Raw genomic sequence first — 22,701 nt, forward strand, 5'->3', positions numbered from 1 at the left:
TCTGCCCACAACAGGGGAATTGGCACCTGATGACCTTTAAGGTCCCTTCCAACCCAATCTGTTCTTTGATTCTAAATATTTTGTAGTATTTGTGCTATATGTATTTCCTGGGTTTACTACCAATTCTACAGGTCTATGTTTTACATGCATCTAAAACTTCTGTGAATTGTTCACTTCTGTGAACAATTCACAGAAGTGTGACACTCTTTTAATTTCCTCTCTTTTACGGTCCCCCTACCTCCCAAAGAGCCATGTGCCTACAGCTCCTCACAGTAGCCAAGAAATTGCTCTTGGGACAGCACAGCTTTCAGACAAGTCACTTGCACTGGCTAGTTCAGGCTGCTTTCTTGCAACATACCGCCCGTGTACTCCCGACTCCGGTTGAAGGCAACGTGAAGACCAGCCTGGCCTCTTCTCAGGCCCCAAGATTAAATCTTAAGAATTGAACTCGGGCCACAGCGCACTCCCAGTCCTCAGCGAGTGGGACTGGCCCCTCGGCTCTTTCGGGGGCCGCCTGTGACCCTACATTTTGCAGGAGCAAGGAGGCGACATCGCTCCTCAGCCGTTCCCTCCCGTTGGCCGCAACCCCCGGTCCCGCCGCGGCCCGAGCGAGGCGCGGCCGTTGCAGCGGCGCGGGCCCGCCCGGCGCCGCCACCGCGCGGGATGCGCGCAGGGGAGGGATGCCCCGCAAGGAATAGCGGCGAGGAACGGGCGCTTTGCACCAGCCCCCGCGGGGAGGAGCCGCGCTGGAGTAATACGGGGGAAGCGGGAAGAATGCCACACTCCTGGGAATTGTTCATCGTAGGCGCGCGGGAAGCATAGTCACGTAGAACTGGTAGTAAAAGTAGAGTATATGTGTAACACAAATACTACTAAATACTTAAGAACCCAGAACGGACTGGGTTGGAAGGGACCTTAGAGATCATCTAGTCCCAACCTGATGCAGGCAGGGACATCTTCCAGTAGCTCGTGTTGCTGAGAGCCCCGTCCAACCTGGCCTTCAACGCTTCCAGGGATGGGGCACCCACAGCTTCTCTGGGCAACCTGTTCCAGAGGTACTGGGAAACAGTACTGTGTACAAAAGTCTGAGGAGCATATATTAATCACCGCCCAATTTAGGCAGGATAAGAGGTACAGATTCCATATTTTGAAGCTTAAAAGAAAAAAAAGCCGCTATAATTACAGACGGTGCCGCTTTTAAAAGGGAAAACGCAATGCCGCACCGATCACATCCCCACCAACCCCCTCCCCGCCCCTCAGCGGGAGCGCGCGCCCGCTGCCGCGCGCGGCCTGACGTCACCGCGAGCGGGCGGGCGGGCGTAACGCGCACCCTCCCCTGCCCTCCCCGCGCCGGCGGGAACGCGGGCGCTGATTGGTCGCCGCCTTCCCGCTTCCTCTTCGCCGCCCGAGAACCCGCCATTTTGAAAACCTTGTTGATTCCGGGAGGGAGGGAAGAGGGAGAAGGAGAGGGAAAGGGCAAGAGTGGCTGCAGGCAGTAGGGCTGCACCGCGGCGGGGCGTGTGTGTGTCGCTGCGCCCGGACCCGCCTGTCCAGCAGTAACTGCCGCCTTCAGCTGCTGCCGCCGCGCCTGAGGAGGGAGCCGGGGCTCGTGCTGAGGTGGGTCCTGCCGCCATGGCCGTAACGGCGCCCGAGAGCGGTCCCGCCTCGCCGCGCCCGGGCCGAGCGGGGACGGACTGTGACGAGGAGAAATGAAACGCGGCAGCCACGCCGCCGGGCTCCCGTCCCGCTCTGGGGACGCGCCGTATGCGGGGCGCTTGTCACCGGGGCTGCCTCCCCCCCGGCCCCTGCCCGAGGTGGTTCCTGGGTGCTGCCGTGTCCTGCGGCGGGAGCGGGCCGAGCGGTCCGGAGCCCGCCTGGAGCGGGGAGGCGATGGCGCCTTGGCCGCCGGCCCTACCGGGCGCTGCGCGTCGCCGTCCGCTTGCCCGGCATCCGGCTTACAAATCGGGAAGGGGGGATAGGTGGAAAGTCCCCGTGTGAAAAGCCCCAGCCGAGGGCGGGAGACCCTCTCCCTGTAAAGGTGGATCCCAGAACCCTTTGTCCGTAAGCAAAACGTCATTCCGAAGCCAGGTAGTGGAAAGCTAAGAAGTCTCTTAACTTTCCTTTTCCCCGTCTGTTTCCATTGAAAGGGGAAAGAAAGACAGCTTGTAGTGCTTCTCTTGCTTTTACTCATGCTTTCGAGTAAAACGAAAATGCCAGATTACTGAAATGACAGATTATTTACTACAAATTAAATACTGGTAGTAACACCCTGAAGGATGTATATTCCCCTGATGATTTAGCCAGGAAACGTTACTTTTCCCCGTACTACTGATAGTAAATATTAACTCATGTTTTATGTCATTCGGAACACGACTGATCTCTGGTACCTACTAATGCTGCACATAAGCAGCAGATTTAGATATTACTTATTGCACCTGATCTCTTGCAGATAATACTGGCTCTAGTATTGCAAAAAGAAAATTGTGTGAAATTCTGTTCCCGATCTAAATGGTGAAAATTTTTGAAAGCTAGAATTTTAAAAAATGAAACATATGGTTATCTTGCTCTATTGGATAGATGTTTTCTGTTAGTAGGGAAATGGTACATGTATAACTAAGATATTTTAAAGTTTACATATAGGCCACTTCAGATGTTAAGAAAAGGCTCTTAAATATGCAAAGTATGACGCATTTATTATTTTTTGCTGTAGATCTGTAAATTAAAACCAGGAAGTATTTTTATGCCTAAAGATGCAGCAGCTGTCTGGGTTATGAAAGCAGTGTTAATTCTTTCCTGAATTGCTTTTGCAACTTTTTTTTTTAATGTTTCTCTTCCCATTTCCCATCTAAATAAGTAACTTGTTTAAGTTACTAGGAAACTTGTATGCATAGTTAACCAAGATCAAGAATAAGTATTAAGTTTATAAGAGGGTGCAGTAAAATGGTGATATCTTAAAAGGCTGCAGTTTTTAATAGATAACAGTATCAGCTGCTTTGAGTGGGTGTTTCCGAATGCTTCACAAAAGCAGCTTGAAGACTTGTGTGTGAATAGAATTTATAACCTTTTAGAGTGTTCTTAACCAGACTAATTGCAGAATGGATGGCAACTTGTTCTGAAAAGTTGTGTGTCTTGTGTGTATGCCAAACACCTTAGTGATTAGAGAATGTGAACGATCACAGTACCAGCACACTGCTTCTGCTGCACAAGGAGATCATTTTTGAAAGCAGGATTCCTTTGTTTCCTATGGATTTTGTTCTATTGATGGTGGTTTCCTCTGACTCTTTCTACAGAAGCATATACCATGTCTTCTGTTGATTCATCAAAAGAAGATACAATGTCATCAGAAAAAACAGATGAGAAACAACCTGAAACTGAAAACAAAGCTGAGGAAAGTGATGAAGATGAAGAAGAGGAAGAGGAGGAAGAGGAAGAAGAAAAGGGTACTTTTTTTTTCCATTTAATAAGTTGTTCTTTAATGAATGCCAAGCTATTAAATGCAGTCTCCTGTGATTCTGGCTAATTGTACAATCATTGAGGAGATTCCATGGTGCATCTGTCTCATGGGTCATAATAGCTTCCCAGTAGTCTGTAACAGGCAGTGCTAAAAACAGTGGTGCTGATATATCTCAGAAAAGAATTTAAGGAATTTTCAGCGTCCTGGACTTCTGTACCAGGGATTTTTGTTGATGTATAAATTTTTCATTGCTTATAGTAGGTAGTGTCCCTTATCAAATTATTTTTTGCCAGTAACACTGTGAAGTGATCTGTTTTTGCAAAAGAGAAACTTTTAAGTGTGCAGTAGTTTTGGAAACAGCACGGATGTCTTTGCTTAACTACAGTGGATTAATTTTCTGGGTATCCAAATGTAATTATATTGGGTCAGCCGAAATTCCTTTAGAATAATTTTGGTAATAAAAAATTGTGGCAATATGAAAGGATGAGCAAGCAAGGCAAGTTTTTTGTTGTGGCATGTAATTGAAGGTAGTCAAGGAGAACAAAACAAGATGAAGGAACTACTGTGCAAGAATGTTAATTTCTATTGTGAACTCTCCAGTCATCTGTTTTCAAAAGGAAAGCATTCATGGAAATAGAGCTGTAATGTGGCACAGTGAAAACCCAGTCACTGATGCTCTTGGATCCTTTAAAGAAATGCAGTTTGTCTTTAGGAAAGGTAGTAGAAAGAAGACAGGTTATGCTGTTTGGAAAACAGCAGAGTAATTAGCATTGGATTTTCAGGAAAAAAAATCTTTTTTCTCTGATTTTGATTATGTTCATACAGGTTTTGAAGCTACTTTCAGATGTTAAAGCCAAGACAGCCCATCTGTTTAGCTCTAAGGATGGTGTTACTTGAGGTCAAGTATTTTAGTATGAAATGTTTAGATGAAGCTTTAGCTTTTTCTTCGGAGTGGTATAATTAAATGATTGATGTGTAGGGTGTATGTAAAACAATCTACATGTATTCATTACTAAGCACTACCAGAATTACTGGGAATAATACTCTTCTTGTATTTGTGACACTCATTATTGTGCCCTGCAGAGTGCCTCTCTGTGTACCCTGGGATGTGTAGTACAGTCCCACTGCACTTGTGCTTCTGCCTCTCCTGCGAAATGCGTGGTTTCTCCAGTCCAGTGGTGGGAAACAAATCTGTATGCAGGCATCCTTGACCCTGATTTTGCCCATCTGGTAGTAGTATTCTTTTTCAGAGTGCTTTGTGTGGATCTGTGTGCCTACAAATGGCAGCATCCAAGAAGAATGTGTAAACAGGGTCAGTTTTGTACCTGAAAAAGGCAGTGAAAGGAGAGAAGGCTGGGTTTCTGAAAACACGTAGTCCTGCAGTCTCCATCGTGGTGGTAACTTCCTAAAGTTACCTTTAGGAAATGTCTAAAGGAAATGGATCGTTACCTTTAGTCTTGTCTTCAAGGTTACCTTGGGTACAAGATTTGGTGAAGAATTAGAGAGGCTTCAGGCTATGTACATAGAGCTCCAGAGAATCACATTGGCTTATTAGCCAAAGGTCTGAATGTGTCATAGTACCTGGTTATATCATCATCTGGTTTTGGTTTGCTATTTCAAAGAGTCAGTGCTGCGTTGTTTGTCACTTCAGTCAGATTTGCAATGAAGAATATTGTGTTTAAGGAAGCTTTCTTTTGCAGAGAAGAGTCTCATTGTTGAAGGAAAAAGGGAAAAGAAGAAGGTTGACCGGCTGACTATGCAAGTGTCCTCACTGCAGAAGGAACCTTTCACAATTACACCAGGTAATCTTGACTTCTCACATATGAATTGTGAGTGTTAGGAATGATAATGAAAACTCTAAAAAGATGAAATTACTAATTTGTTGTATGTGAGACCTAGTTTATGAGTCATGATCCTTTTTGAAACAATAAGGCTATTATATGAAAACCCTCTTTTATTCTGTAGCATCAGTTTAAATTGTAAAAGTTACATGATACTTAAACTTACTTGGAATAGAATCTTTGGTACCTTGCCACTACTAACAAAGGCAGGAGCAGCCAGAATATGAAGAAATGCCAAATCCTTGTACCCTGATCTAAGCAGTATCAAGTAAGGCAGGTAAAGAGCCTGTCAGGATGCTTAACTGATAGGAAAAGGCCTGCTTTATGTTTGAGTTACTATAATGTCTAATGCTGTTTTTAAGTAACTTCTTTGCTTTAAAAAGAAAAAAAAAAGTAGAAACTTTAAGCTATAAATGTATCGATAAATAAGAATGTGATGAAATAACATAAATGTTTTTAATTGTTTCAGGAAAAGGACAAAAACTCTGTGAAATTGAGAGGATACAGTTCTTTCTGAGTAAAAAGAAGACAGATGAACTTAGGAACCTGCACAAACTCCTCTACAACAGGCCAGGCACTGTAAGAATTTAAATTTTGTATATCCATTAGTTCTCATGTATAGTGAACATGTTTGTAGTGCAGTTTTTTACACTTGCACATTTTGATCTATTTCTTAAGTGTTATTTATTACAAGCTACTTAGAAAATGGATATTTGCAGGAACAGTTAAGTAACTCTCCTCCTTTTAATTCCTATAAAATCTCTTCCTGTAAAAATCCTGTAATAGGGTGTACTAAATCAAAAGTCTCTTAAATGCAAATTTGATTTTTTTTTTAATGGGGGAATGGTGGATTGCCTTACAAGGATGAGTTGGAAATAATTTATGGTTCACATGCTAAAAGCTGCTGAATGCAGATGATACTCAAAATACTCCATGTATTAATACATTGCTGCTTATCTACTATTTTTCTCTTTGTTTGTACTAAGCAGTAGAAAGATAAAAGTGATAAAAATCACTATTAATATTTTAGATATAACAGTTTTCCTAAGGTAATTAAAATATTATATTGTCCACTTTGTATTCAAGGATGACGCTTAAAATATAATGGCAAATCTTTCTTGGAGTGGTTTATGTATCATGCCTAAAATTTCAGAGTAAATATGATCCATTGTCTTTGCTAATAGAGGCAAAATAAGAAATTGAGGCATATTTATATGAACTATTTCTATACATTTACTATAATTACTGGAACTTTTTAAAATACCTTTGTGTATTTGGAGACTTGAACAGCTAGCACAGAAACCAAAAGTTGAATATTGCTAGTACAGATGTGTACTAGCTCTAATTCTCAGATCACTGCTTCCGATGCAGTGTTTCTTTAAATGGCAAAGAATGATCTGTTGCCCCAAGTATTCAGAAAAAGAATATATCAGTATGGTTTCAGTCAAAACTGTATTTAATCAGAGTTTCTGGGAACTCAGAATGCTGTTTAATATAGTGAAGGTCAGATCTTGTTTCGTATGCACATATTTGTATGTGCTTTTAATTGTAATTAACACTTTTAATAAAACATATTAGTATCACCTGCAAATTTTGTTAAGGTGCTGGACAAAAAGAGCTCTTTGGTAAAAGAGCTTTTACCAAAGCTCAGCTTTGGTGAAATTATAAACTAATGAAGTAACAGCAGAAACAAAATTTGCAGAAGTATTGAAAGCTAGTTGAAATTATTCTTGATAATGTTATAAAGATCTCAGAAGATAGAGAGATCTGGCGTTGCTTTTTAACAACTTTTTTTGGTTTTTTGGTTTTTTTTGCAAAAGGAGATGAAGTGAAAACAAAACTTAAATACGCTTGTGATCTTGATGGGAGCAATTTTCCTATTATAAGGCCTGTTGCAATGGAAGTTCAACCCAGATCAGACATCAGGCGTAATGGTAGAAGTTGTAGATTGGGTGGTATATAAATGCAAAAATTGGTCCTACTAATAAGAGGTTCAAAAATATAGTTGTGGTCCTATGTAAGACTTCAGAATAGCTAGTAAAGCAAATCTTCTTCAGCTGATTGTAGAATAAAAAATAAAATTCCTTATTTTGTAACAAATTACGTGATATAAAGCATGCAACAAGCTTCATAATGTTGTAGTTTTGCAAACCTGTAAATCATCATGCAGTACATTCTATGTGAGCTTGAAATGGCAGGTGACTTTGTCTAGTAAGTTACTAAAAGTAGCATAGTTACAAGAAGTTGAACTTAATTGTTGTAGTTTGTCTGTTGTGAGATAAGTAAAGGCATAATCCGTGTAGGTTATAACTTTAAAAGTGTAGCTATGTCAACAGAAAACAAAATGCTAGAACAGATTTTTCTTGTACAAAAGGTTAACAAATGTAATTTGATAAAATCTTTTAAACTGCTTGCAATGAGAAGTAATCTGTGTGCTCTGTTCTAGGTCGCATCCCTAAAGAAGAATGTGGGTCAGTTCAGTGGGTTTCCATTTGAAAAAGGAAGTGACCAATATAAAAAGAAGGAAGAAATGTTAAAAAAGTAATGATCTCTTGATAGTTAACACAGCTTAACTCATGCTATGCCCTTTTTTCTTTTTTTTCTTCCACAATTTTACTTGAGATTAAAGTTGAACTATAAGCCTGGTGGCTGTTTAGTAGAGCTCTACAATTTTTTTCTGAGTTCATTTTAATCATACAAACTGGTGTCCTAAGACAGCTTAAAATGTATTAATAGTTATATTGTGGACATTTTATTCACAATTCCTACATTCCTGACTTTAACTATTGCATACTAACTATTAGATTCTTCTGCCAAGTGAGAGGAAGGCATTATTTCCCTGGGGCAAACATAGTGTTGTGAACACTTTGTACTTTATTCATGGTGCAAACCTGTTGAGATAAGGCACGAAATGATGACACAGACACTGCTGCTCTCGAGGGGAACAAAAAAAGAGGACCTTTATTTTCTGACTCCAACATTTATAGTTTTCCAAAGCTGACAGTGGATTGGAGGGTGACAGTGCCACCTCTCCAATGCCACTGGACAGACCAAGGGTCCATCAATTCTCTCCACCTCCATGAAAGAATGTAAAACATAGGTTATTTACAGAATTGTGTGTGAGAAAGTTTGTTGAGAGAATATAAACATCAGAAGGCTTTACAAAGTTTTACAAAATCAAAGCGACACAAACCTGCATCCTTCTATGCCTCAAAACCTTCCTCCTTCAGAATCAAAAACATTTCTGCTTATTATATATTAAACATAGTATAATTGCCATAGCAACTAGTCTCAGAAACTTTTTTTTTTTTACTGACTCCTGTCATAAGTTGCTTTTCCATCAACAGGAGAAGCTGCTGCAACTTAGTTTTGGTTGCCCTGAAAGGGTTTTAAATGCCCTTGTATATTTGTGTAGCTAGTTGTAACAAATGAAGGAATTAATAACATCTACACAATATATTCTAAAACTTGGGAGGTTTTTTAGTGCCTGTTTGCTGATAGTGGAAAGGCTTCCAGAATTTGGAATTTCTAAATTTTTCTTCTTCAGATACGTAGTTTTCCAGGAGTATGGTTTGTCAAATACGTGGGAATCTACAAGACAAACTCTGTCTCCTGATGGGAGTTTTGACCATTTCCCAAAGGTTTAATTGGCTAATTCCCCTTATCAAAAAAAGGCTGCAAAATAAAGTAATTTTGCACAATTTTTTTTCATATTTTCCTTATGAAACAGCTGCTAGCAGCAAATACTCTGAAACCTGGTTGCTTCGGCTTGCATGTGAAAGTACAGAGCCCTGTATTCTTGCCTTACTGTGGTAGCTTCTGCTGCTCTTTGTAGCTGTGTAGATTACAAACTGTGATCAGTTTCTAAATTTGTTTTGCCTCTGTGGTTGATTTCTGCCCAGTCTTTACACTTGCCTGTCATATTTTAACAGCATTGAACAAGAAGAACAAAGGTCAATATCTATTTTGCAGAACCTTGCTATTCAGGCTATAGATCATAAAGGATGTAATACTTTTTTATTATGATTCCTTAATTTTTTAAAATATCCTGTTATACAGGCATACAGATTTGGGAATTCTGTTTTGTTTTGCTTTATGTAATATAGTGGTTAATCTTTGCTTAACCGTAGATAAGACTGGAAGTGTGGTTGAGTGTGTATATATATTGTCAGGTGGCAGACACAAACCAGACAGCAGCTTGGAGCAGTCAGATGTTGATTGTTTAGTATGTGATACTGAATCTTTTCTTTTTTTCTTTTTTTTTCCCTACAGATTTAGAAATGCAATGTTGAAAAGTATCTGTGAAGTTCTTGACTTGGAAAGATCAGGAGTCAATAGCGAGCTCGTAACCAGAATATTAAACTTCCTTATGCATCCAAAGTCTTCAGGCAAGGTGAGATACAGGTTTTACGTTTGCTTATATAGCTCTGTTCTGATAGAAAATGTATCTGTTCTCTATTGCTCATTGTTTGATTGTTTCCAGTGATAATACAGTTTCTGTTCTAACTTACTGAAGGTGGAATGACTTCTTGAAAGAGAGTAGTTCTACTACTGCAGGCATCCATAATGGGGTGAGGGCTTAAATAGAAATTCTGTTTACATGTGGGTGTACCCATTACACACTGATAGTGCACAGAAGTGTGAGTTCAACACATGGAGCTAATTAGGATATCCATTCCCAAATACCAATTAGCCTCTGCCTTGTGGGTGGAAGAGAATGGATACATGAAAGGATAGGAAAATCAAGCTTCAAGTGTTTGCTGTATTTGGCAAATGTATGTTATCACATTTGGACATCACCAAATGGAATTTGTTGCAGGGTACAAAAATGCGCTAGATTCAGAGCGCCGCTGCTAAACACTCTTGTTAATCTTCTTGGACTTTCAGTTTTTAATCTAAAAGTAATACTACTATAGTTGCACTGTTGCTCAGGAAACTAAATCTATTCCCAGCAAACACTGGGAGGTGATGTGAATAAGGGGTCGGCATGCTGCTTTAGAGACACAGGTACAGAGTTACAGCAAAATGCAGGTTTGCATAAGATGTGACAAAATTCTTGCCTTTAGGTCTTCTGAGTTGTCAGCTGACTTGTTACCAAAAGAAAAGGCTTGTTTTATAGATTGGTAGGTAAAAGAACAATCTAGAAATAACTTGTCTTTCTTCCCTTCTCTAATGCCTAGTCTTTGAAGATTTGTTTGCTTAGGGAAGGGGTGCACTTAGCTTAGAACCGAAATTTCATTTTGCTTAACTCTGTCTCAATAGTGAATATTTGCTTGCTGCAAAATATTGTAACTTAAGTGTACATAAAGTAGTCCTGGGTTGTGTTAAGACACCTCCATATTTGTTTACTATTCTTTGATGTGATTTGAAAGTAATTATCTTTTTAAAATTCATTTTTGTATTCTTACTTGGATCACACACATCTCTTGTCTTTCAGCCATTGCCAAAGTCCAAAAAACCACAAAGCAAAGGTGGCAAAAAAGAGCGCACTAGCTCTGGAACAACAAGAAAAGCGAAACGTACCAAGTACCCAGAGATCTTGTCAGATGAATCCAGTAGTGAAGAAGATGAAAAAAAGGAAAAGGATGAGTCTTCAGAAGAAAAAGAAAGTGAAGATGAGGTAATGAGTTGTTGTGTTTGTTTTTCAACATTGTCATTGCTGTGAATTGATAATTCTTGGAACACAGAGTTGGAGAGCAAGTGATCTTTAACTGAAAGAAAAGGGAACACATCTGCAATTTAGAAGAGGTTTTCTTGAATTATTAGTGTGTTGAATTTAGATAATCATTTAGATAAAAGGCAGAAGTACTGGTTCTTGGGTGTATGTATGCACCTTATAAAACCATTTCTTTTGTGTCATTTTGGGGCAGCCAGGATTGCTAATTAATTGATTGTATTTCTTATATCATCTTGTGATGATTTTATTGTAATTTCATAATGCAGTGCTTGATTTGATACCTAGGAATTAACTTTGAGTTCAGTAGGAGTCACTGACCTACCTGACTACATTGGTTTGGGATCTTGTTTCCATATTCCTCCTGGATTTTGTATCTTACAAAACCTGAAGAGAGAGTTTGTCTTAAAGTAGACAAGATAGTAGGCAGCCTTAGAAAGATCCCTGCAATCTCTGAAGTTTCTTAATCTCATTGTATTTTGTGTTTTCTTTAAAACTTTTTGCATACTAGGCGAGAAGCATCAAATCATGGAATAGTTTGGGTTGGAAGAAACCTTTTAAAGGTCATCTAGTCCAGTCCTCCTGCAATGAGCAGAGACATCAGCTGGATCAGGTTGCCTCATTCAACCTGGCCTGGAATGTTTCCAAGGATAGGCATTCACAGTCTCTCTGGGCAACCTGTTTCAGTGTTTCACCACCTCATTCTAAAAGAAACTCTTCCTTATTTCTCCTCTAAATCAACCCTCCTTCAGTTTAAAACCATTACGCCTTATCAGACCCCTGCAACAAAGGGCAATTAGTCAAACTGCTGGTGTCCAAGAAAGTTCTTTATGGAAGCTATGGAACCCTTGGCTGTCATATAAGGCCACTGTTCACTTGGGTTACATTCTGTCTGTTGAAATGGAAGTGTGACAGGCTGTTAGGTTAATAGCCTGAGCTATAGGAAATAGTAGCAATCTTTTGTTGAAAGGCAATTAATGTAACTTAGCAGTTTTTGTTGGGATCATTTTGATAGGTGTTGTCTTTAATGTAAAAAGGTGGTTCAAGGAAATTCCTATGCCTCCATGAAACAACCTTAATTCTTACTGTGCTTTTTTTCTTTACTTATAAACGGCAAATTGAAAGAAGGCTGGAATACTAAAATTTGACATATGTGTTAATTTCTTCAGGAAAACAGGGTTTCTGCTGTGAGGAGAGGAATATCTGTTTCACGGGTAGTTGTTGTCATATTCCCAAGAGCTGTTATTTTTTTAAAAAACCCAAAAATCTAAAACCTTGCAAACAAACAAAATTTTAACAAAGAGGCCTAACAGTAAACTCCATTGATCTAACTGGGTCATCTTTGCCTTCTTTCAAAAGAAGGCAAAGATGACCCAGTAGGAATAGGTATGACTCCAGTAGGAGTTAGGTATGTCTGCAATGGTTGAGTGGACCGAAGTCTTCAGAAAGTGAAGTTTAGGTTCATGGAATAAAAGCATAATTATTACAAAAGCACTGCTTTGTCAAATTAGTTTGAAAATAGGACTTGATGAAATGGAAGATATCTATTTGTAGCGCTTTAAGATTACAGCATTTTTTAAAAGAGTTAGGTTTATGACAGCTTTTGATTTACTAGAATTAGAAGGATGTAGGCAGTGTATCTGTTTTGCTGCACCAGCTCTGTTGGAAAGTTAGGCATGGAGTGGCTGTAGTAAATTGTCCTTAGAGGGGAAAATTCTCCTTTCTGGAAGAGAGGTATGGATTGTTGAGGTAATACACATTACTTTAATTTTCTGATTTTTTTTTTTTTGTAGCCCCCAAGAAAAGCATCTAAAAGAGAAAAATCTAAAAAGATTACTTCTAAAACCAAGAAAGCTGTGAAGGGTGCAAATGTCAAGAAAGCAGACAGCAGCACTACTAAGAAAAACCAGAACAGTTCTAGAAAAGGTAAATGCTTTAAGTCTTTCATCATACATTGCCCTGTAGCTTAACTGGCATGCTTATTAGAAAGCAAGCTTTTGCACCTTACTGTGAAAGAAAATGGAATTTGGTAAATTGTTGGTTTTCTATTTGATGTTTCTTTCCTTGAAACAGTAATAAAAAAAGCTGTTGGTTTGGTTATATTTCACATATTTCCTGCTGTCATGCTGTTGAGCATGTGTATAGTTTTTATTTGCATATAAACTGAAAGTATCAGCCAAGTTCTCCATTTTGCTGGAAGAACCATTGATAAAGTTCTGTCCGGGTGTCTGCATTGTCTTTATGCAAGTCTTGTAATTGATTCAGTGGTGTGTATCCCGTGTGTGTCTTTGGTTCAGCAGCGTGATACAGGCTTTTTGTTAACATAGAAATTGTTTTCTCCGTGCATCCTTTTGCAGTTGATTTTCTCATATCTCAGGATGTGCATAAAGGGTACACAGGCACTGAGTTTCTTAATAACTCTGTAAAGATTGCAGTAGTGAGGGTGGGGGCAGGGTTGTCTTGCCAAGCACATTTGCCAAAAGGGCCTGGGCAGGGGCAGATGGTTCTTGCAGACGGCTCATGGAGGCCATTCAGCAATGGGCACTCCTGATAAGGAGCACTGACAGCACTCAGGGCTCCTGCAGCAAGTGTGGGGCCGGTGGCTCAGGAAAGTGACTGGCACCCTGTTCTGCACTCGTGAGCTGGCCTTGGCAGCAGTGTCCAGCTGTGGGCTCCCTGGAGCAAGGCAAGCATGGACATCATGGAGTGAGTCCAGTGGAGGGGCACCAAGATGGTGAGGGGACTGGAGCACAGGGTAGAGGAGGGAAGGCAGAGAGAGCTGGGCCCATTCAGCCTGCAGAAGAGGTGGATGAAGGGGGATCATCCTGCAGCTCCTAAATGGGAGAGTATGGGGAAGGCCAGGGCCAGGCTCTGCTTGGAGATGCACAGGGAGAGGATGGGAGGCAACAGGCCCAAGTTGCCACCTGGAACACTGCAGTTATTTGTTAGGAGAGAAACTTCACCATGTGGGTGGCCACAGAAATGGGGCCTGGAGTAGCAGTGGAATCCTCACTGGTGGAGCTGTTTGGACATCAGCCTGGCAGGGGCCCAAGTAACCAGCTCCATGCTGGCCCTGTTCCAAGTAGCAGCTTTGGTACCAGATGATCTCCAGAGGTCCTTTCCAACCCTAAATTCTCTGACACTCTGCGATAGCAGCCCAGTCCATCACAGTGGTAGTCTGAGTTACTAATGCAGTTTATATCCATACTGCAAAAGTACTTTAATGCTGGCGCTGGCATATACATGCTACAGCACAAGCATCAGGTCAGATTAATTACCCTTCTTGTCAGTGCTTTGCTGAAAGGTGTGGATGAACTCTTGAACATAGAATGATGCTAAATTTCATTCATTGCCTTATTTCTCAGCAGAGTAACTGGCCTGTGCTGAACTCAGTGTATTTTCAGTTTGACTTCTAAATGTGGCTGTGTTGTGTTCACCTTATTTTGTCATCAGCAAATACATATACACACAAATGTTATATATGTGTTTATCCTGTAAATACGTAATATATTTGTAATTTCTTATTTACTCCTCCTGCATTTCTGTTTCCAGTTTAAGTAGGTCATTCTGTAAGGTGATTATCTAGTTTGTTTGGCATCTGCTCTGAGTTTTGTCTTGTTGGCAGTAGAGGAACTGAGTGGACGTTTGAGTCCTTCAGTCTAATTCATTTTCTGCTGGAAAAGATTGTACTAGTGTCCTGTGTCCCTTTACTTAATTTCATTTATGAAGTTCTCCCTATTTGTTCTCTTCTCATGGTGCTTTCAGATAGTAAGTTTGCAAAACTTCTTTGCAAAATTACAAGAGCCTAGTGTGCGACACTGCTAGGTGAAAAAAAAAAGAAATATAAACTCCTTTTTAAAGGAAATAATTACATTTTATTTTCTTAAGGTCATAATACCTGAAATAGAATTGTTGTAATAAGTCTTTTTCATTAGTTTGATAGATTAAATTAGTCCCATACTTCTTAAGAGTTCTTGTTGATTTGTAAACTGATGGTTAATCAATAATTACACAAATTCGTAAATAAATGTAGTACTGATGGCATTAGCTTTGTTTTTAAATGAATAGTCTAGCAAGATGTCTGTTTTAAAGGAAAACATCTGGATTGGATGTTTGTTGAAAGTTCTGATGGCTTCTGTTTTTAAGGAAGAAAACAGACAAACTAAAATCGTATTACAATCCAATTTGTTCTTTGTATTTAGAAAGTGAGTCTGAGGATAGTTCAGATGATGAACCTTTGATTAAAAAACTGAAGAAACCACCCACAGATGAAGAACTGAAGGAAACTGTCAAGAATTTGTTGGCCAATGCAAATTTGGAGGAGGTTACAATGAAACAAATCTGCAAGGAAGTAAGTACAATTTTGCAGTCTCTTTGTAGGTAGTGGATTGTTTGTGAAGTGACTTTTATTATCATTTCAGAAACGGAGGTTTGTACTCTGCTCTGTTGTTGTTGCAAAACTAAATAGTTTTGCATTGGTTTATTTGCTTGCTGATAGCTATAACAATGAGAGCTTTTTTTTAGATATGCAACACTGATATCACCATTAAAAGGGAAATATTAAGATGAGCTACCTGGGATGTAGCAGTATTACCTCCAAAGCAGCTGCCATGTGTGACAGTGCAAATATCTGACATGTTTAGACAGTGCAGCAGCTTTGCTGCTCTCCGTAAGGGAGGGCTGTCTCCTGTGCTCTGTACGTTTCTGCTGCTCACCTTGCACACTCATTCTTCTTATATTCTAAGTCCATTCAGCTGTCTCCTATCAGCATCTATCAGAATAGTTCTCAGCTGAGTTAGTGAGTTGAATCAATTCAGCAAGAAATGCATTAATTGTCAGAACAGGTGGGTCCCATGTGGCCAGAAAAGGGAAGGGTGGGGAAAAGTGACCAAAACGCAAACAATACTTACTTTTATATTTTCTGGTTAACTCACATGTTTGCTTTTCCTGGTAATTTCAAGATGTTGTCCTGAGAAAACTAAAACATAACATACAGTTATGAGAAAACTGTATGTAACTTTTTTTCATGTTTATAGTCATTCTAGAAGTCTGAAATTTGGTATGCTGAAATAAAATACTCTGAACTGGTTGTCAGTGTTGGTATCAGTTTTTTGTTTGTTTGATCCTCTCCCACCCTACAACCAAAGAGTAGTTGTCCAATAGCGCTCAAATATTTTGACTCTTCTGCTAGTCTCTTGAAAGGATCACAGTTTTACTTATAAATAAGCCTTGGTATTTGATAATTTTTTATTAATTGCTTGGCTTCCAACCTAATGCAGGGCTATCTGACTACTTAAGAGAGCATTTAAAACAAAAATTGGAGAATTCTTACTTGTATGACATGGCAAGCTAGGAATTTTAGTTCGTTGATGTGAAAAATTATAGTGCCAGTTCAGTCAGTGACCAAACATAAAAGAGTACATGCATTTAAACATTTGTGTGGTCAAAATAAGGACAGGAAAATAACCTTGTGTCTTTGCCTAAGTACCAGAGGGCATTTTGGCAGTAGTAGTACTAAAGGCACCAACATGGTTTTTTTCCCTAATTTCATTTAAGCTTCTTCTACTCATACCATCTATTGAATGAAAGTAAGTTGAGGTTTATGTTTTTGTTTTGTTTTTACTTTTCTTTAGGTGTATGAAAAATATCCTAGTTATGACTTATCTGACAGAAAAGACTTCATTAAAAAAACAGTCAAAGAGGTAAAGACTTTATAATTTAGAAAATACTCTGGGTTGGGGTGGGTTTTTTTTACTTCAGCTTGGCATGGCATCCTCTTACACCAGTATTAATAGCTTTTTGAAAGTTTAGTGCTCACCTAAACCTTAGATGTTTAGTTAGGGTGGTTTTTTCCCTTGTGTTTCCCTCTTTAAAAAAATAATTGCTTCAGATTTTCTTAGCATGCCACTGCTACTCTTATGTATTTCTTTGTAAGCATAACTAGAATTAAGGTCATCACAGTTTTTAATGACTTGTACTCCAAAAGTTCTGAATTTGCTTTAAATTACAACCTTGGCTACAAGATGCACTCTGATTCAGGCACGGGTCACATACGTCCATAGATAACAATGACGTTGTACAAGCTCAGCAGACCTGTCAGCTAAGGCAAAACAGAATAAAGACAGATAGCTTTTCTCTATCCTGGTGCTACAGTTATGATGATGTTGCCTTTGAGTTTGCTGTGCTGAAGATCAGGCCTTATCTACTGTACTTATGACAGAGGTTTTATTGTCCAATCTGAGCTTTGTAATTTGTAAAGAAAAATCAGATTTCATTACTTTTGCTTGCCCTGAAACTAAAAATGGAACTAAGTGAGGCTCACTTAGTTCACTTCATTTTCTTGTGACTTCACTTGGAGATGTTGATACATGGCTATCTAGAATTGCTATGTCTATGTCTTGTGCATAGACAAGCAAGATAGTGTCCTGTGTCACTATCAGCAAAGACATGAGAGAGCAATTTGTCTGCTCTAGGGATGTTTTGGGGTTTTTTGTGATAGCAAGAGGAGAGTATATTTTCATGAGAATTTGATACAAAAGGAGACATTATATGTGATTGCATTGAAAAAAAGGAGAAAACTAATGCACTTCTCTTTTCAGTTGATTTCATGATCTGATTTGACTGTGGGAAATGAAGAATCCTGGGTTTATGTTTCCATGGATTTGAAGATCTGATAGGCACCAGCAAAAGGAATGTGTCTTACCCTTGTATTTTTAGTCAGATCTAATTCTGCTGATCTAATGTTAAGTGTTAATGTAAATTGCTTTGTGTGGGTTTTTTTGTTGTTAAACAGAACTGCATTTGATGCAATTTTTAGTTGAACATACTTAAGTTTCATGCATGGCAATAAATGTTCCCTTTTTATAGTTTTGTACATTTTGAACTGCATTGTATAACTAGATTCATTAGAGCCATCATAGCTTTTTAGCGTGGATTACCAGCGGAGAGGAGATTTTAAAATCAACTAAGATGAAAGCTGCTTGTCTACACATATACATGCAGAGACTGGAATATTGCAGTATTGGTTACAAAGACATTTTGAATACATATTCTGAAAATAAGAAGAGTTAGTCATGTATTAATCTCTTTTATATTCTGATACATGCTACAGATACAGAATTATTCTGAACCTAGATTACAGTCTTGCATGTGTAGGCACTAAAAGAATTCTCACAGCATGGTAACTAATTGGCATATAGATGTTATTTTTGTACTTTCAAAAGGCTTTTTGTTGTGTATATAAAGTTATTTCAAATTTCTTTTGTGCAAATCAGTTTTTTAATCTTGGTATCTTTGACATTTCACATCATAAATTCAGTGTTCAGCAGTGAGGCAGTGATAACAAGTGGTGTGCAGAAGTTTCATGAAAATGAGATGAGGTTTCATTATGTTTGTCTCATCTTACCTTGTACAAAAACTAAACTGTAGGTTGATACCTGTAGTTTAACTTTATACAGAGACTACAGACATTGTTTCAATGTCTTGGATGCAGTAAATAAAATCCCTCCAAAGGCAATAGGAAAATTTCTAGCATCTCACAAGTGGGTATCCAAGATATACAGCTGGAGGCTTGATAGCTTTGGACATCCACAGTAGGGCTTCCAAATCAGATAGCACTGATGTGAACATGTATTTAACCTCTCTTCTGTGTGGGAAGGCTTTCTGAACCTGAGCTTCATTGCCTCAGCATGAATAATGGTACTTGTAAGCCTGCAGTCTTTAACTGTGGCTAGCAGCTTTTAGGATCAAAGCCAACTCTGTGCATAAGTTTCTGTTTAGGTTTTCTCCATACACCTTGTTTCTAATATGGGAATCCTACACTTGAAATCATGAAACTAAGAGCTGCCAAAGTGTGGGCTGCCATTCACACCGTGAGCACAGAATCCCTCTGACTAGTATTGCTGGAAAGACAAAGTGTATTTTTTTGAATTTTATTATTGTACAGTTGAGAAATAAGGGTTCATAAATTATCTAAATTCCGAAAATGTTCAGCCAGTTAGACTGTTGATCTTATACACACTTTTGAATTTCTTTGCGTGTAATCATTTATAATAAGGCTGAATGTAATGGGGATTTTTTGTATTCAATAAATGTCTTTCAAAAAAATGTAAATCAGTTTTAATCTAACATTTGCTTACATGTATAGTAAAAAAAAAACCTATCTAGGAACGTGATTGGTTGTCTTTATCTCATCTGCTAGAAAATATTGGCTTTTCTACTTTAGAAGACACTATTGCTGAAATACATGTCCTTGCACCAAGATTTTATATCTTATGTGAGGTTGATTTGTGTTTTGTTTTGATTTTTTGGTGGGTTTTTGTCTCTGTCTCAGCAAAAAGAACACTTTTTAGTTTGCAGTTTAAAACATTAAAGATTTCCAAGTCAGTCTTAAGAGCAGAAATTTACTTGTTTTAAGTGTTGGTGTTTTACAAATACTTGAACTGCCTTTTGATTTTTATGTAAATGTATTAGCCAGTTTTAATTATACGGGTCAGGAAGTATTTTTACGATTCACAACTCCAAAATATAAATATTTTTTTAATAGTTTAAATTCTAATGAAAACTTAGAAAAGTATAGCATACTTGTATTTATTGTGTATATGCAATAGTTGCCACTTTGGAATTGCACAGATGTAATGGAAATGAACTTGACATTCTTCAAATGCTTTGTTTAAATGTCTTAACAACTCAGTCCTCAACGGAGAAGAGGGCTGCCTGTTTCCTTGCTAATCTATACCAGTCTGGCTGCAGCTGATACAGGATTCCAGTTCTTTCTGCAACTTGGAGAATTGCTGCAAGATAGTACTAAAAGGTAAATAAAATATCCTGCTTATCCTGATGCTGGTGGATTAGAAGCACATCTGTTCAAGGATCTAAATCCCATTCACAGAATCTCATAAAAGTAGATATGGATTAACCAGATAAAAGATAACAGAATAAATTGTTCAGGCGTGTGCCTTCCTGGTGCTTAAGGTAATGCCCTGATCATTGTACTCTAGAGAAAAATACCCCTAACCATCTTGATTTGATTACTTCCAGCATAGTTCCTATAGTCCAGTGTGTTGGTTCCTCTTTTGTGTTAGGCTTTTGGTATTCAGTATTTTGATTGGTGACTAGCAAAACCCCAAGTTAATCTGAATGATTTGCAGGTGTAAACAGCTGTTCTTCTGGGCACTTATTACAACAGTGTATGGGGCCTGTAGGAGAAGGAAGATGGAGAGGGCTAGGTGGGAAGGAGATCAGCAATTTGGAGTGAAAAGAGGTTACATGCATTTAGAGTTATGTGGTAACCCATGGTATAGTGGTCAGGCATGTCTAACCAAAATGAAATTACAAAGGCACAGCTGTAAATTCAATCCCACTTTTTTCCAAAAGCTCTAGACTAACAGCCTTCTTGGACCTGAGCAGGCTGTTTATAAGGGTCTGTGGTTATCCTATCTATGTTATCCTGTTACAAGGCACATGACAAAGCAAGATTTAAGAATTGTCTGAGTTCATATTAGCCACTGCTAAGCTGTACTTGAAAATAACCCTTTTGGAGGCCAGTACTTAATCTAGAGAAATAAAGCCCCTGGCTGTCAGCATAGTGATTCAAGTAAAGTTTATTATTAGCTCTTCTGTTTCAGAGAGAAGGTAGCTCATGACCACTTGGGCAGATCTACTCTTCCTTGTTTCCAAATCAGAAAGTTGACTATAATAGAGTAGCTTAAACTGGACTAGATGAAAACATCCCTGAAATTACTTCTGGTGGTTTTTATTTAGGGAGAAGAATGGAAAATCTATAAGATACCAGAATACTGTCTAAAAACTTGCAGTAAGAAATTTAGTAAAATCAATATGCTAGTTGCTGAGAAAAGAAACATCTTGAATGCTGATAAATGTGTTGTTTTCCTTCTGCAAAGAAATGTTTCCCCTGCCTTTGGCTTCAGAAGTATTTATTAAAGCAAGATGCTGGAAATTACAGGTCTAAATGTTTATTTTTGACTTGCAGAAGAAAAGGGGCTGACAGGCATCTCATACAGGTTAACAAAAGCAGAAGCAGCATCCTTATTTCTGGGACAGAGTATCTCCACTCTGGGGTGGTGATACAATGGGGGTTGGGACTGTGGTGTCTTGCCAAGCACTTTTGCTGGAAAGAGCCGGGGCAGGGGCAGATGGTTCTTGCAGACAGCTCATGGGCACTCCTGATAAGGAGCACTGACAGCACTCAGGGCTCTTGCAGCAAGTGTGGGGCCGGTGGCTCAGGAGAGTGACTGGCACCCTGTTCTGCACTCGTGAGCTGGCCTTGGCAGCAGTGTCCAGCTGTGGGCTCCCTGGAGCAAGGCAAGCATGGACATCATGGAGTGAGTCCAGTGGAGGGGCACCAAGATGGTGAGGGGACTGGAGCACAGGGTAGAGGAGGGAAGGCAGAGAGAGCTGGGCCCATTCAGCCTGCAGAAGCGATGGATGAAGGGGGATCATCCTGCAGCCTCCAGGGCCAGCCTCTGCTTGGAGATGCACAGGGAGAGGATGGGAGGCAACAGGCCCAAGATGCCTCCAGGGACTCTGCAGTTATTTGTTAGGGGAAGAAACTTCACCATGTGGGTGGTCACAGAAATGGGGCCTGGAGTAGCAGTGGAATCCTCACTGGTGGAGCTGTTTGGACATCAGCCTGGCAGGAGCCCAAGTAACCAGCTCCATGCTGGCTGGCCCTGTTCCAAGTAACAGCTTTGGTACCAGATGATCTCCAGAGTTTCTGGGTGTAAGAGGATGGTGGTATGATGTAACTTGCCCTGCCCTTTCACCTGACCTCATTTACTGCACTGCACTATTTCATTTATTTCTGACCTAAGTATTAGAACACAGGGCCAAAAGGAAAAACATACCCTCTGGTTTTTGTTTTAAGGATTGTAATTTTTATAGGGTGTATGATGTAATCTGCTGATTTGTACATTATGTTAAAAAACAGCATTTCATTTCTATTTAGCTTGTTTGTCTTAGACTGAAGCTATTGTTTTTCAAAAGCAGCATCAGGTGTAATGAGTTGGCATTTGGAGAACAATCTTCAGGGTACAAACTTTGAACTGCTAACCAAGCACGACAGGGTTAGGGGAAAGCACTGAATCTTGCCTCCAGTAATGCTTTCACTTGTTCAGACCTACATGTGGGTGAAATAAACCTTCAAAGCAGTAAGATATTTCTCTCATAAGGCAGCTGCAGGCAGACTTATACTAAATGAACACCTGACAGCTCTTTCAGAAAGAACAATGTAGAGAAGTGTTACTAGAATTTGTCATAGTTTGTATTTTAAACATTTTGAGTAGTCAGGCTTGCACATGCTTATAGTGGTCTGTGCTAGTAGGAACCTTTCAGGACCATGATCCTACAGCATTCACACTACACTTATTCCATGAAAAGCATTAAATGGTTATTTGGTAATATTTGAAAATTATGGGTCATGCTTCTCAACAATTATTACTGCCTTAAATTTCCTCTGACCTAAGCAAAATAATCTAACACAAGCTTCTGAGTTGCTTTGTGAAACTTGGAGGCAAAAGACAGTGACTACAGTATTGTCCAAAGAATAGAAATTAGAGCTTAGAGAAGGCTATAAAGCTGCACTTCTGAGGAATTGTGAAATGAAATTAAATCTCTATAAAAAATGAAAACTTAATAAAAAATGTAATAAAATGTAGGCTTAACTACTAGTTAAATATAAAGGAAAAAAACAACCAACAACTACCACAGGGGCA

The 22,701-nt window shown here is 39.3% G+C and overlaps 1 protein-coding gene across 1 annotated transcript; it reads left to right on the forward strand.

The window, feature by feature from the left end:
• Positions 1–1,401: 1,401 nt before the first annotated feature.
• On the forward strand, positions 1,402–19,370 carry DEK (DEK proto-oncogene). The gene is made up of 11 exons (XM_009093900.4): positions 1,402–1,617; positions 3,291–3,440; positions 5,155–5,256; positions 5,765–5,874; positions 7,742–7,836; positions 9,568–9,688; positions 10,733–10,915; positions 12,763–12,895; positions 15,172–15,320; positions 16,603–16,671; positions 17,569–19,370. The coding sequence occupies exons 2-11, from the start codon at positions 3,302–3,304 to the stop codon at positions 17,578–17,580; spliced, it is 1,113 nt and encodes a 370-aa protein (XP_009092148.1). The 5' UTR covers positions 1,402–1,617; positions 3,291–3,301; the 3' UTR covers positions 17,581–19,370.
• The last annotated feature ends 3,331 nt before the right edge of the window (positions 19,371–22,701 follow it).

This window comes from Serinus canaria, chromosome 2, assembly GCF_022539315.1.
Source record: "Serinus canaria isolate serCan28SL12 chromosome 2, serCan2020, whole genome shotgun sequence".
NCBI classification, from domain to species: domain Eukaryota; kingdom Metazoa; phylum Chordata; class Aves; order Passeriformes; family Fringillidae; genus Serinus; species Serinus canaria.

Coding starts and splice junctions, on each gene's coding strand:
- DEK (XM_009093900.4), top strand. CDS start 3,302: ATGTCTTCTGTTGATTCATCAAAAGAAGATACAATGTCATCAGAAAAA. Junction 5,257..5,764: donor ACCTTTCACAATTACACCAG/GTAATCTTGACT, acceptor TAATTGTTTCAG/GAAAAGGACAAAAACTCTGT. Junction 15,321..16,602: donor TGAAACAAATCTGCAAGGAA/GTAAGTACAATT, acceptor ACTTTTCTTTAG/GTGTATGAAAAATATCCTAG.